Source organism: Hemitrygon akajei, chromosome 22, assembly GCF_048418815.1.
Source record: "Hemitrygon akajei chromosome 22, sHemAka1.3, whole genome shotgun sequence".
In the NCBI taxonomy this organism is placed as follows: Eukaryota; Metazoa; Chordata; class Chondrichthyes; order Myliobatiformes; family Dasyatidae; genus Hemitrygon; species Hemitrygon akajei.
The window spans coordinates 12700284-12715059 of record NC_133145.1 but is presented as its reverse complement, the minus strand read 5'-3'; the positions used below and the strand labels follow the sequence as shown (position 1 = coordinate 12715059).

The window sequence follows — 14776 nt, the reverse complement described above, 5'->3', positions numbered from 1 at the left end:
AAATCTCTGGCTCTTCACTGGCACTGCCCTGAACATCATCTTCTGAAGGTGATGTAATTAGGGATGGTGGTAGCAACACTGAGATCAAAAAAAAATTCTAAACACTTTTCAGCTGACGCATTTCTTTGTTGCAGGAAGCTTGATGCATTTATTTATGATGCAGCTGTTCTCAACTACATGGCTGGGAAGGATGAAGGCTGCAAGCTTGTTACCATTGGAAGTGGAAAGGTATTTGCCACAACTGGTTATGGGATTGCTCTGCAAAAAAATTCCAGATGGAAGCGAGCCATTGACTTGGCCCTTTTACAGTTCCTGGGTGACGGTAAGCTTGAGGTTCTAACACCCGTTTCACCAGCGAACAGCTGGCAATGGGGAAAGTGAGTGATGGCACATTGGCCTTGTGCACCACGCAGTCCAGTATAGTCAGCAACAAAACTCAGGTTGGCCAAGCCCAAAATGGACGCTAAGCCAGAAAGGGTAGGGAAACAGAAATTTGATAAAAGGTGCATTATAAAGGAGCATCCCTGAGAGGCAGCACCAGATCATTCAGGCTCATGGAGATATAAAAAAATTACAGATTAGTTCAAGATTCTGAAGGCATTTATATGAAGCATGGGGAGTTTAAATAAGCAGGCACTAATGGAAGTATCTAGCAGGAGGGTGCTGGGTGAAGGGGATGCTGCATTTTAGGATTTGGGTGGCAAAATTATCAGTGAGATAAAATTCTTACAGGATAGATAGAGGCAGTGGAGCGCTGGGTTGTTATCGTGAGAACACTGAACAAAAATCCCAGATAGTTTAATAAATTACACCCACTTCAATGCCTACAGTCCTTCACCATCCAGCTGTGTATTAATAGTCAAACTTGAAGCAAAAGACATGAGAATAAGTATAGACCACACGATTAGGGCCTGGGATAACATACTGTAGTATTGATATTTTCATAGGAAGAATTCTAGACGCAGGACTCACATGTCACACAGTTATTGCTGTTGTCTCACAGCTTCAGAAAAGGTTTTAATCAGACCTCTCCTCAGGTGTTGCCTGTGTGATGTTTACATGATCTCCCTCTTGACACCAGGGTCTCGCCTACCTGAGGGCTCCAGCTTCCTTACGCATCCCAGAGGTGTCCTTATAGGTTAATTACCCCACTGCAACGAGGACAAAAAGAATCAAAGGATGTAGATGGGATAATTAGGCTCATGGAACTAGGAAGAGGTGGAGTGGGATTAATGCGATTGCATCCCTGGAAGCCAGCATTGATCCCTTCCTTGTTGTTACCAAAAGAATGAGATACAACTTGTAGTGGGGCACATAATTGGCATAACTGGAAATAACTAAAATAAGCAAATCAACCTATATATTGGAAAGTTTGCCAAAATATGGTCAAAGAACAAAGAGATCAGACTATGCAGATATACAAATCACTGTGTGATAAGGCCACTCAATAAAGCACTGGTTTCCAATGGAATGGAATTAAAAAGCAGAGAAGGTTAAATTTTTACAAAATCTTAGTTGAATCATACATGCAGCACTGTGAATAGTTCTCCACATTATGAACAAAATCACTAGAAAAATACAAAACTTATTTACCAACATTATATTGGAATGGAGGGAAATATTGAACAGAAAAATTAATGGACAGGCCTGTTGCTTCCAGAACAGACCAACTAGGGTGGATTGTGGGAAATGGCGTGATGGATACTTTCAGAATAAGGGAAGACATTTGTAGGATACACAGAGGAAATGTGTACTCTTGTGAATGTAGGAAACTGAGGACCATCAATGTTAAGTTGTCTCTCTCAATGCAAAGGGGGAAACTGAAGGAAATTTCACTTCTGTAAGTAGAGCCCAGTAACAAAGATGTATCTAAGGAAAACTAGATACAGATGAAGTGGAAGGTAAGGATATATTGATAGGGTTAGATCAAGTTAGATGAAGAATGACACAAATGGTACTGGTGAAACATCTACTTTTTTGCTTCAAGTATTAAACAATACTATGTAAACCGATCCAATCTCATTCACTGCCCTGCTGACTTTAACCCTTCCATTGACTACCTGGTATGATCCTGTTTTCCTTTTCATTCACATCAGTTGCTATCGAACTCTACTGATCGCTCGCTCACTCTCATCTTCCACCATCTTGCTCCATCCTTTGCCCCCCCATCTCCTACCCATTAATTAGCGAAGTACCTCCTCTATCCACAGGAGATATACGCAGGTTACACACTGTCTGGCTAACAGGGATCTGTGAGAAGGAGAAGAACGAGGCGATGAGCAGCAAACTGGATATCGATAACATGGCCGGTGTGTTCTATATGCTGCTGGTGGCCATGGGCCTCAGCCTGCTCGTCTTTGCCTGGGAGCATTTGGTGTACTGGAAGCTGAGGCACCACGTGAAAGAAGCTAGCAAAACTGACTGTCTGCTGGCTGTCAGCAGGGTAAGGCACATTGAGCAAGTCAGGAAAGGAGTTCACCATAGGAGAAATTGCCTAGCATGCCACAGACCCCCCTCATGCATTTGAGCCAAAAGTCAAAGGTTAACACCCTCATACATCTTCAACTGTATTAAGGATAAGTGTAGATGTTCTATGCAAGAACCAAACCCAAATATCTTTGCTTACAGACAAACTATCTCAAAACCTCAAATAATTTTCAAAGACATGCAGGTTAGTAGGTTAATTGGCCACAGTAAATTACTCCTGGTACAGGTGACCGGCAGGAGAATCAGGGTAAGTTACAGGGCAATAAGTGGGAGAATGGAATTGCTCTGAGAGACAGCATAAGCTTGATGACCAAGAAGTCAGGAGCAAATCAGAGTATGTGAGGGAGCATATAGTTTGTTACAAGGATCTAGAGAAATACCGAGGCAGCAGAACATGTCAGAGGGTGGAGATGCTGCTCATAACCCAAAGCCTTTCCAGCATCAGGAAGGCACAGGTCTGGAGATTAATGGCGTCCTGCTTACTTGCCTGGATGAATGCAGCTCCAACGGCTCGCAAGAATTTCATCACCTTTCAGGATAAAGCAGCTTGTTTGACTGCCCACCCCATCAACCCTCCCAAATGACTCCTTGGACCACCGTGATGGTACTAAAAATATACAGCAACTTCCATAGCATCTCCCCAACTTCAAGTGTTTATCAGCAAACGTCACACCGCTCTGGCCTAGAAATATCATCTATATTAACCCCATCACTCAAATTCTGTCCCTCTCTTTCCAACCATCAGTTTCCTTGCTTCAAAGTAAAGTATATACATCATATACAACCTCAAAACAAAGAAACATGACAGAATCCGTGAAGAACACACAGAATAATGCGGACAAACATACCACGTGCAGAAGAGTACAAATATTTGCTGAAATAATACATGGAACATGAACTGCAGACTCACTGAAGAGTGAGTCTAGAAACCGCAGAGTCTGTTCAGTGCTGAGGAGAGTGAACAGACCCCAAGGGCTGCAGGGTAACAGCCTCTCCCGAACCTGACAACAGGGGACCCTCACTTCCTACCAGCAACAACCTCTCCCGAACCTGACAGCAGGGGACCCTCACTTCCTACCAGCAACAACCTCTCCCGAACCCGACAACAGGGGACCCTCACTTCCTACCAGCGACAACCTCTCCCGAACCTGACAGCAGGGGACCCTCACTTCCTACCAGCGACAACCTCTCCCGAACCCGACAACAGGGGACCCTCACTTCCTACCAGCAACAACCTCTCCCGAACCTGACAGCAGGGGACCCTCACTTCCTACCAGCAACAACCTCTCCCGAACCTGACAGCAGGGGACCCTCACTTCCTACCAGCGACAACCTCTCCCGAACCTGACAGCAGGGGACCCTCACTTCCTACCAGCGACAACCTCTCCCGAACCCGACAACAGGGGACCCTCACTTCCTACCAGCGACAACCTCTCCCGAACCTGACAACAGGGGACCCTCACTTCCTACCAGCGACAACCTCTCCCGAACCTGACAGCAGGGGACCCTCACTTCCTTCCAGCAACAACCTCCCCCGAACCCGACAGCAGGGGACCCTCACTTCCTTCCAGCAACAACCTCTCCCGAACCTGACAGCAGGGGCCCCTCACTTCCTTCCAGCAACAACCTCTCCCGAACCTGACAGCAGGGGACCCTCACTTCCTACCAGCAACAGCATCCCATGGGCTGCTTAAAACCGGCACTGAATGTTTGTACCAACGACATCAGGAGCCTGTGGGCAAGTAAAACATGAAGAAATCCTAAACTAAATGAATTCTAACAGCATAGGGGAGGTGGAGGAATACAAACAAAATATCATAAAAGGATTTGAAAAGAACTGTCAAGGCAATACTAAAACCAAAGAAGAAACACAAGAGTTTTGTTAGGAAAATGAGGGTGGCCTGGCCCTTTAAACTGGTAAAGGTGAAAATAAGAAAGGTGTAAATGAGAGGATTTTATGTCAGATATCATTTTGCCTTTCTAATCAGCAGAAAGTCTCACTTCATAATTAATGGTTTCAGTTTCCCAACAGCAGATGTTAAGAGTTTTACTCCTCTTCATCTTTCTCAAACAGTAGATTTCTCAATGCAAAGGAATGGCTCTCTCACGGCCATCAGAATTGATTGACTCCATGGCTTTCTCGACATGAATAGAAACTGAAAAGTAAAGCTATAGTAGCGAGGAACATGAATGCAGTGCCATTTGTGAACTCCCAGGGCTGGGTGGTTTCATAGGACACAGGACAGTACAACACTGGGAGAGGCTCTTCAGCCCACAATGTTGTGCTGAACTAATTAAAGTAGTAATGAGACGTGTAAGTATACTAGCCCTTTCTTCCTACACAATGCCTATATACACTACCTCCATTCAGGCACTGAATATGCCTATCTTAAGAGCCTCTGTTGCAATGCCTTCACGTCTTCCCCTGGCAGTGCATTCCAGACACCGACACATATTTCCTTTGAGCTTATCACTCCACCCCTCCTCACTTTAAATGCATCCCCTCTAGCATTAGGTATTTTGATCCAGTAAAAAGATACCAGCTGTTGACTCTTCTAGGCTTCTCAAAATCTTGTTAACCGCTATCAGGTCTCTCAGCCTCTGCTGCTCCCGAGAAAACAACATCAGTTGGTCTAACCTCACCTTATAGCGCACACCCTCCAATCCAGGCAGCATCCTGGTGAATCTCTTCTGCACTCTGCAAAGTCTCCACACCCTTCCTCTGATGGAGCAACTAGGATGGAATGTAATACTCTAGAAGCAGCCTAACTAGAACTTAACTGACTCTTAAAACTCAATAAAGACAAGCATGCTATAGGGCTTTTACCACCTTATCAAACATCGTGCAGCAATTGTTAACGAGCTATGTACTTGGACCCCATGAAACCTCTGCAAATCAACAATGTTGGGTTCTTGCCCTAACAGTGTATTCTACCTTCACACTTGATCTCCCAAATTGTAACATTTCCACACAATTGATCAATATCCTGTTGTATCCTTTGACAATCTTCTACACAATTCACATAACCACTAACTTATGTATCGTCTGTGAACTTACATTTTCATTAAGGCCCCAGTGCAAACTCCTGTAGAACACCACTAGTCATGGACCTAAAACTAGCCTAACTTCCATTGACCACTACCCTCTGTCTTCAAGCCAATTCTGCATCCAAACAGCCCAGTTGCTGCAGATCCCATACAGTTAATGCATAACTTAATGGCCTCCTGGAACAATGGTGGAGCAAATATTTCTCACCCTGCACCTATTCAGTGCCTAGCCCATGTTGTGCGCAAACCCAGACATCTCTTCCAAAATGAAGCTCTCCTGTGAGAAATACCCACTTTCTGACCTTTATTCTTGAAAGCAATTCAAATTGTACTTGTAGACCTGATATTGCACCTGCTTGGCTGGGAATGAAACACACAGGATTGTCCTCAATGCAGTACGGAGTGCTAACAATGTTTCATGCTCTATTTCAGGGAGTTTACAGCTGTTTCAGTGGTGTCCAGGTGGTCCCCAGCCCACTCCACATTGCATCTCCCATCATCTCTTCCAACTTTTCTCAAGCCAGCGTGCTGAAGATGCTACAAGCTGCCAAGGACTTGGCCTCCTCCACAAATATGGAAAGTTCTCTGGAGAGTGAAACCAAGGCAACAGGGTTATGGGTACCTGCAGGTGATAACATTGCCAGTGATCTTCCTAAAGGCCCATTGCAGAATATCAAAGGAGCACATTCCACCGAGAGGAGGCCTACTGCCAGCGTACCGCCTACCCACTACCCATCGTTGCTAAGACCTCCAACATCGGTTTCACACCCACTCACAGCCATCAGAACATCTCCTGACAAAGAGACAGTATGGCTGAATCAGACAGTTACTAAATACAAACACAGGTCAATTGGCAATCGCCTTTCTCCTAGATCAACTGTAAACAACATCCCACATCCTATTTGTCCTAGTGAGCTTCCCATGCTTCCTCAACACAGCAAAGAATTTGATGAGAGAAAGAACATGATGTCTCCTAATATCCCGTTTATTTACAGTGATGAATATTTACAGGATATTTACAATAGAAAATATTTCAGAAGGAGACTTCCCTTGCCTTGCAGGAAGTTAGCCCATCCTACAGACACTGCCTCTGGTCAGAGTGGGTCACAGGTCACTATCCTAAAACCTTCTGTTGGAATGGATGAGAAATGGCTTATGGCAAACCTGCATCCTTCTGTTTCATATTCCAAGCAGGAGAACCATAGGCCCTGCAGCAGGTGTTACTCTGGGCTGCAGCCACAGAAATTACCCCTAATGACCAGGCGATCGTCATACATCAGAGCAACAAAGAATGAGGAGGAAACCACAAGATTTCAGGTCAAACTAGGAAATTTGAAGTCAGGGTCACAAGGAGAGGTCACTGGGCCATTCCACAGTCATGACAGTGAGATTCTGAAACCTGATAGGAAAACTACCAATGTCAGGGAAGGATTCCCAGGCCACAGGAGGCATCTAGACCTCAGTACACCCAGAAAGCTCAAGTATTCTCTGTCTGCCAGGCTTCCCTCCTACAGAGAGGCCTGTCTGCAAAGCTCAGCAAGTCTGAGATGTGCCTCCCTAGCACTGCAGCACCATTCCTGGCCCAGGCCCTCTTTGTATGTCTGGCAGCAGAGATGGGGCTCACAGCACCACCGCTGGTTGGCTGGCTCTGGGGACAGCTCCTGTGACAGAAGCATTCACACGAAGTACTTGGAAAAAAAGACCATGCACCAGGGCAGCACTCTGAGGCATCCCGCTGTTGGCACATGCAAGACCATCCATCGTGGAACAAGAGCCACAAGCAGCTTTAACCTGGAGTTGAGAAGTGCAGAAGACAATTCCCCTCGTTTGAGAAAATGTGCGAGGATTTTAAGCTTGGAATCTGAGGTATAGAAGTCAATAAAGTTCAGAGCTGACCAACAGGATGGAAGTTATTTTGATTCAGAGAACTCCCTCCTTTTCAATGAGTTTGAAAGACTTAACTCAATGATCAAAGTGCAACTTAATTAGCAATGCATCAGTTAAAATGATATTTCCAGACCTTATTCTTTATCTACTTGCCCATAATACTACGACTTAGCAAAAATCCCATCGTGCTTCAAGGGTCTTAGTGGACAGACAGAACACGGAGGCAAAAGATTTTGAATTCAGGAAAGCATAAAAGACATTGATGACTGTACTCAGGACCATAGCTCTCTTGGGACACAAGCCTTCACCAGAGAAATGAAGTTTTGTTTCTTTAAATCTGATAAGTATAGTGTTTTGCAATGTGAACAAAGTTTGTCTTGCCTTCAACAGATTAGCAACCAAGCTTTAAGAATAGCCTGAATGAACTGTTGAGTGGTCATCAAAAAACATTCTCTGATCGGCTAACATGTAGACATGGATTACAAAACATTAAAGTGCTTCAAGACTATGGACTACTCCAAAGCACAGCTGCTTGTTACATTAATACCAATGCAGGCAGAATAAACAGCACCAACCTTAGCCATAATGTGATCAGTGTCAGAGCCATCTCCCTGCTGGAGAAGCTCAAATCTATTTGTTACCGAGGTTCTTCAGCACTAGGGAAGACAAAGGTGCAGGGATGTGTGGTCAGCACAATGGCCCAGCCACTGTTCTCAACAAAGGCTCAAAAGTCTGGAATAATCAAGGGCTTCTTATCTGACACAATCCCATGTAAATTTAACCATTCTTAGTCTGAAATAAACAGGAGTTAATGTTTCGGGTGAACGACCTTTAATCAGAACCGGGGAAAGTTGGAAAATTGCAGACGAGGATGGGTGAAGCAAACAGAAGCAATATTTGTGATAGGCGACCAGGAGAAACCAGGGGACAAGTGGCAGGGGCAGGGCATGTTAATTGCAGCTGATCTGTTGGAACATGGAAGAAGGTGAAGGACATAGAGAAAATAGAGTGCAAGAACTGAAATCTGAAATCACTGTTATTTCAGTGATCCAACTTTAAACACTAAACAATTAGATCTCAGAATGAGTTAACTTCAAAAAATGTACTTTAGATATCAAAATGAATCAAATGCTAACATTAAAGATTTCAAAGTCACTTAGCTCAATCATTACACAGTTAGAGAGAACAATTTTAGACTGAACCAAATTCTAATATTAGAGGTGAGAAAGCCAGGTCAAGCAAATCTGATACAATTTTGAGTGTGATTTCTGACTCAAATTTTTACAGATGTCGAACAAGATCTCAAATGTTCTACATGAGGGACCTTATATATGAATTAGATCAGAGTGCAACTTCAGACTCAAAACAAGTCCTTGCGCTGTACATTTAGTGATAGAACTCAGTCAAGTTTTGTTGATTCTTCTTCAGCTAATGTGCATTCAGGAGTGTCATGGAACATTCTTCCCTTGCTATTCCAATTTAACAGCTTAACCACAGTCAGGACAAACCAGCTCCCTTTATTAGCCACCTGAAATATTCATTCTTTCCATAACCAGCTCAAACTGACTGCAGATTGCACTATCAAAAGTGTACTGTAATTATTCACCCAGGCTGCTCTAATGGCATCTCAATTATCAAGGACAAGCGTTATAGCCACTTGCAGTTTCCCTCAAGCTGCACAACAGCATAACTTAGAAATATCTTACTTGCTTTTAACCATCGTTAGGTCTACTCTGGAGCTCACTTCTTAATCATACTGTGGGGATCCTCTCATGAGAAAAACTACGGCAGTTCAAGGCAACAACTCAGGGATAAAAATCTGTAGTCTTCCCAGACTTCCAAAAACTGAATAAAATGGTTCACAAGAAACAGATTATAATGTAAAATAGTTAATAGAGCAGTGAAATTGCAAAGTTAGAGAGAGATGAGTGTGAAACTGTGTCTCTAGCTAATTCAGTTTTGGGGTTGAGTAGATTTTCATTTTACTCAATAAATTTAATAGAAGTAACTTTACAGTTAGATAAACCTGGAAGTGAAACCATATGCATAATTAACATATCTCAAAATATTTGAACATTATTTGATGTCAACCTTTTGCAGCTGTATAATTTTTTATTGATGAAAATCAATTTCTTCCTTTGTGCAATGAGATGGTGCTTTGTGTGAATCAGGTCCTAACCTGACAATTCTGATGAAGAGGGAGAGGGAGCTGAATACTAACTCTCTTTGATCCAACATCTTTGTAAAAATATCAACTTTTCATATCTAACACTGAGAGATCAAATGGAAATAAGTTACAAGGTCAGACAACTGGAATGAATTAGTCTGGCAAGTATTTCAAGCTGCAGAATATAAATAATTCTAAAATTAAATAGCGTGAGATCACAAACTAAATTGAGCACTCCAATCAAAATCAGAGTGATTCAATGTGAATCAAGTTCCAACTTCAAACATTAGCAAGAGATCTAAATCATGAACTCCACGTCCAGCGGAGCTCTGCCATGGCAGCTCACGGTCCTCTCCGTATGAATCGAGTCAAACTGTGACACCTTCAACACTGCATTTACATCCCTCCTGATGTGGCCAGTACCCGTTTGTCACCTCGTATTATAAACACACTGGCTGCATCCCAGCTGCCATGTTATTGCCCTGCTTTTGATCTATCAGTCACTGCTATGCAACCCTATATATCTTCTGAACTATTACATTTCATGCCAAAACACAATCACTCCACACACACTCTAGCCAAACCTCGATATCCCCTGACCACTCACTGCATTACATCCCTTCACAGGACACGCCCAATTTGACTCAGCATATCATTAAGAGGGCAGCCCAAACATCAAAACATTCTATCCCCAACCACTTAGTGCTCTACACAACTGATATCCACGTTATCCTATTCTGTATCACTCCAGTTTTGATACAAAGGCTCATCCTGATTGCTGCCTCGTCATCAAGTCATGGTCCATCTTCACCCTCCTTTGACCTTTCCCCATGCAGGAAGGGGACTGGTTAGTGATCAGGAAACATGAATCTAGTCTTCCTTCTCAGCACTGTGACACAAGCTGAGCAACATTTCAGTGGAATCAGCAGTCAATCACTGCACCTGGACCTCCAGAGCTTGCATCTCACAGCAACCTGCAACCACCACACACACCGTTCAGTTCTCAAAATGGCTTCCGTTTTACACCCAGTCAGCCTCAGGCAGGTTAACAGGTACAGTATCAGTGGCTACATCCAGTTGGTTGTCATCACAGGTAAACCTGCGTATTACTGGGTTCCACAGAGGACACATGAAGGCTGTGCTATTGATTAACAACAAGGCAGACAAATAAGTTCCAAATACTTTACTGTACAATTAGAACAGGGAATACATAACTGTACATTGGTATTGAGTGCTGAAACACAAAACCACCTTCTCCTGCAATATTCATAGCTTTTTGTTTTAAATTCTTTCCACGCAAAACATGATGCATTCTGGAGTTTGCAACGGAATGAAGGCTGCGACAAAAATCCAACTAAAAGCGGAGGCTTGTGGTTGGCTGGTAAAGCAGGCTGCCTGCACTGTCTGTGGTTCAGCCCAGTCTGGCAGCCAGCAGTGACACCATCCCATCCCTGTCTCTCCAAAAGGACAGGGTTAAAAAATAGGCACAACAGAATGGTCTGAGGAACCAAAGCACGTTTCCTCACAGACAGAATACAAGGCACTGGAGGAAAGTTGAACAGTGAATTATTGGGAACAGGGAGTTATTTTGGGGTGGGGAGATCCTGGGTTATTAGGGGTAGGAAAGCAGACCCAAACTGGATATGTAGAGTTGTATCTCTACAGCAGCCAAGGGATGTTGGAGTCTGTACATTCTTTGGAAATATCTGCCCTTTACATCTAGATCAGCATTGGGCAAGTTAAAAGGCGCCAGGTTATACCCAGCAACAATGTTGTCACTTCAGATTAAAGCTGCTTTATCCCACAGAACTGCACCAAATGCTTTACAGCTTTTTACATTTTACAGCTGAGGTGTACGGTTATTTTGTCTGCAGCCATCTTCTTTAATCATCACCAATAATTGTAAACCACAAGAACGGTCTGTAGAGGCCAGTCATTGATAAACATTCAAGGCCGGAGCAGTGGTGAATCACTCTAGGGTTAATAATGTACATGATTCCTTTTGCAAGAAGCTGCTCATTTAATTTATAAACTGCCCAAATTAAGCACCATTTTCTGCCAAAAGTAAACCGGATCAGTACTTTGGGGAGAGGAATGAAGATTTACATGTTTGCAAAACAGCAACTGACTAGCATGATGTAGTGACCTGCAAAATCTTCACTTTTAGTCACAGTGAAGGAATGGGAACAAATTAGGGCTTTCCAGTCTGATTGACAAGGCAGGTGTCCTTTCAGGCAATGTAAATGCTCAGTGCTTAGTTTCTGTCAGTACAATGTTGGCCGTTACAAATATGAAGCATGACATTGACCACACCAGTACAAATATGACCCAGAAAGTGTGCTTGAATGGCGAGCTGTACTTATTCTGAGCATGACTTCCAAACACCAGTTCAGTGTCCTTTCTGCTGAAGTGAACCAAACAGGCAGGAACGATGTACTGAATGCCCGTGCCTGCGTAAGAACCAGTAATGCCCACCAGAGTCTCCAGGTCATGGGTGCAGAATGCCACTAGGATGGCGGGAATAATGGTGATCAGGGGAAAGACAATCCGGTCAATGAGCCATGGATACATTCCCCCTTCCCTGTGAAAGACAGTCTTCCAGTTGTTACGCAAGGTAACTGCAATTATTGGGAAGTTTGTGCTGATTGTGAAAACTGGGAAAAGCCCCAAGAAGTAGCGGATAAAGGGCACACTGATGACATCACAGTTGCTAGTGAAGTTGAGAGTGTACATGTCCTTCAGGTTACTGAAGCAGAAGATGGCCGTGAAAGACAATAAGCTGTAGAAGGCCAAGATGAGCACGTAATCGATCAGGACCAACACGTTCATGTGCTTCTTCTTACTGATGGGGGTGATGAGGGAGGGCAGGGAATGCTGACACATGAAAGAATAGACGCACACACCAAACAAGTTGGGGATTCCAGAGAAGTTGGCAATCTGTGGATGACCCTCTCCTCTCCCTTTACTAATCCTGATCAAAGCCAGAATGATCATGATTGTGAAAGCTGAAAGGCAAGAAAACAATGGTTAGAAAATAAAGCAAGAATTTAACACATTGAAAGAACAGAAAAGAAAACAAAAACCAGAAACAAGCTACATAACAAAACCAGATTACTGGAAATACTCAGCAGGTCAGGCAGCATCTGTAGAGAGAGACACACACAATGCAGCTGTTTTAGGCTATCAATTTGCATCACATTGAAATTAAAAGTCAGTGCTCCATCAAGCAGCTAAAGTTGATTGCTCCTGACTCCTGCCAACACCAACGCGTTGTCTCAAGAAGATGCCAGCATCAAAGCGTGAGAGCCAAGTGGCCTACAATGACTAGATCACTTAACAAAATCACCTGAATGCAGGCTATGCAAGAAGTCACAGCAAAGGTAGCTCTGGCCATTTCCTTCCCAAGTGTGAACGTGAAGTTCAATCCGTTCATCACATACACACATTTATCCTTATCAGGGACCTCCCAAACCCAACACAGTGGTCATTGAGTACCTGCTTGTAGCCATCTGCTGCTGTAGCCCATCCACTTCAAGGTTCGACATGCTGTGCATTCAGAGAGGCTCTTCTGCACACCACTGTTGTAACACGTGGTCATTTGAGTTACTGTGCGCACCTGTCAGCTTGAATCAATGTGATAATTTTCCTCTGATTTCTCAAAATAACAAGACATTTTCACCAACAGAACTGCTGCTCACTGGATGTTTTTTCATTTTTCACACCATTCCCTGTAAACTGTTTTGTGTGAAAATCCCAGGAGATCGACGGATCCTGAGATACTCAAACCACCCCAGCTGGCACCAACAATCAAAATCACTTCAGTGACATTTCTTCTCCATTCTGATGTTTGGTTTAAAGAACAACTGAACCTCTTGACCATGTCTGCTTGCTTTTGTGCATTGATGCATCATCATATGATTGGCTGATTAGATATTTGCATTAACAAACAGGTGTACCTAATAAAGTGGCTGATAAGAGTATAAACCATAGCCCAATATTTACTTAGGAGAAACCAACAGTGCATTAACCAACTTCTCATGCCTGAATGTTAGCAAATTCAAGTTTCAGTCGTTAACTCCATCAATTATTGGATGTCAATTAGATGAAAAAGATCAATTTCAAGTAGGTGGTGAGGAACTGAGAGAACGAGAAGTGGAGTCTATAATATGAGTGGAAAGCAGGGGATAGTAAATTGCTTGGAATATAATACACACATAATATAGGCCATCCAGGATAAATTCCAGAAAATGCTGCACCTGAACTTCCTTCCATTATTTTTCATATTGGTATAACCCTCAACATGCCTCCCTCTTATATTTACTAACTTTTCATTAAATACACACAAACTCCAGAAGTATCTACACTCTTTCTAACTTCTCCCAGTTTGGATGCAAGGTCTCCACCGTGAAACATTAACTGTTTCTGACCTCGCAGCTGCTGCCCAACCTGATGCGTCCCAGCATTCCCTGTGCAGGGACTATATTGCCAGTTACCTCCTGTGGTTGTGTGATTCATATTGCTATCAGGGTTGGATTAAAGAAATTCTACCAGTAGAAATATGACCTACTGTATCAGCACCTACAATGCATTAAGTCACATGGAAAAATCCCTGTCCAATTACCCTCTCTTCAAAGGTGCTGTTCGTATTTGCATTTCTTAAGACATACAAGGCCATTTATCTCAGAGTTGATAGCAGGGGTGGTGAACCTTTTTGAAACCATGTGTGCAAATTCGCTGTAATCTAAAAAAAAATCTCATGCCATGGCAATTTGAGCAGAGATTATTACTGATAAATGAATTAGTAACAACAATTATGAGTGTTTCCTGCAAAAACATTTCACTGTTCTCAGATTGTAAAAAGAAATAACGTGCTGCTTCATTTGTCAGTAAGGATAATCATTATGCATCTTTTTATTATGATTGGGGATTTATTATGAGGGGCAGCATTGCATGACATGTGCCATCAAAATCTCTGCATGTACCATGGGCAATCCAATTCCACAATTATTTCCTTGTAATCCATCAACTCTCACTCCCCCACCCCACAACTCTCCTATTATTCACCTGCACTAGAGACAACCTAGTGGCCAGTTAATCTGCCTAGTATGTGGGATGAGACCATGGCACCTGGAGTAAATCCACCTTGTCACAGCAGAGAACATGCAAACTCTACATAGACAACTGCCG

The 14776-nt window shown here is 43.2% G+C and overlaps 2 protein-coding genes across 13 annotated transcripts in view; one reads left to right on the top strand and one right to left on the bottom strand.

Annotated features, from left to right (window-relative positions):
• LOC140714989 (glutamate receptor ionotropic, NMDA 2C-like) overlaps positions 1–8239 on the top strand; it is a 592188-nt gene extending 583949 nt beyond the window's left edge. For all 4 annotated transcript variants that reach the window (XM_073026728.1, XM_073026726.1, XM_073026727.1 and 1 more), the window contains exons 11-13: positions 135–322; positions 2211–2443; positions 5968–8239. In XM_073026728.1, coding sequence (XP_072882829.1) covers positions 135–322; positions 2211–2443; positions 5968–7407 — 1861 coding nt within the window. In that variant the 3' untranslated portion in view covers positions 7408–8239. The remainder of the gene's footprint in view (positions 1–134; positions 323–2210; positions 2444–5967) is intronic.
• Positions 8240–10757: 2518 nt separating this feature from the next.
• Positions 10758–14776, bottom strand: part of tmem104 (transmembrane protein 104) — a 166223-nt gene continuing 162204 nt past the window's right edge. For all 9 annotated transcript variants that reach the window (XM_073026709.1, XM_073026712.1, XM_073026713.1 and 6 more), the window contains one exon: positions 10758–12594. In XM_073026709.1, the coding sequence (XP_072882810.1) occupies positions 11837–12594 (758 nt within the window). In that variant the 3' untranslated portion in view covers positions 10758–11836. The remainder of the gene's footprint in view (positions 12595–14776) is intronic.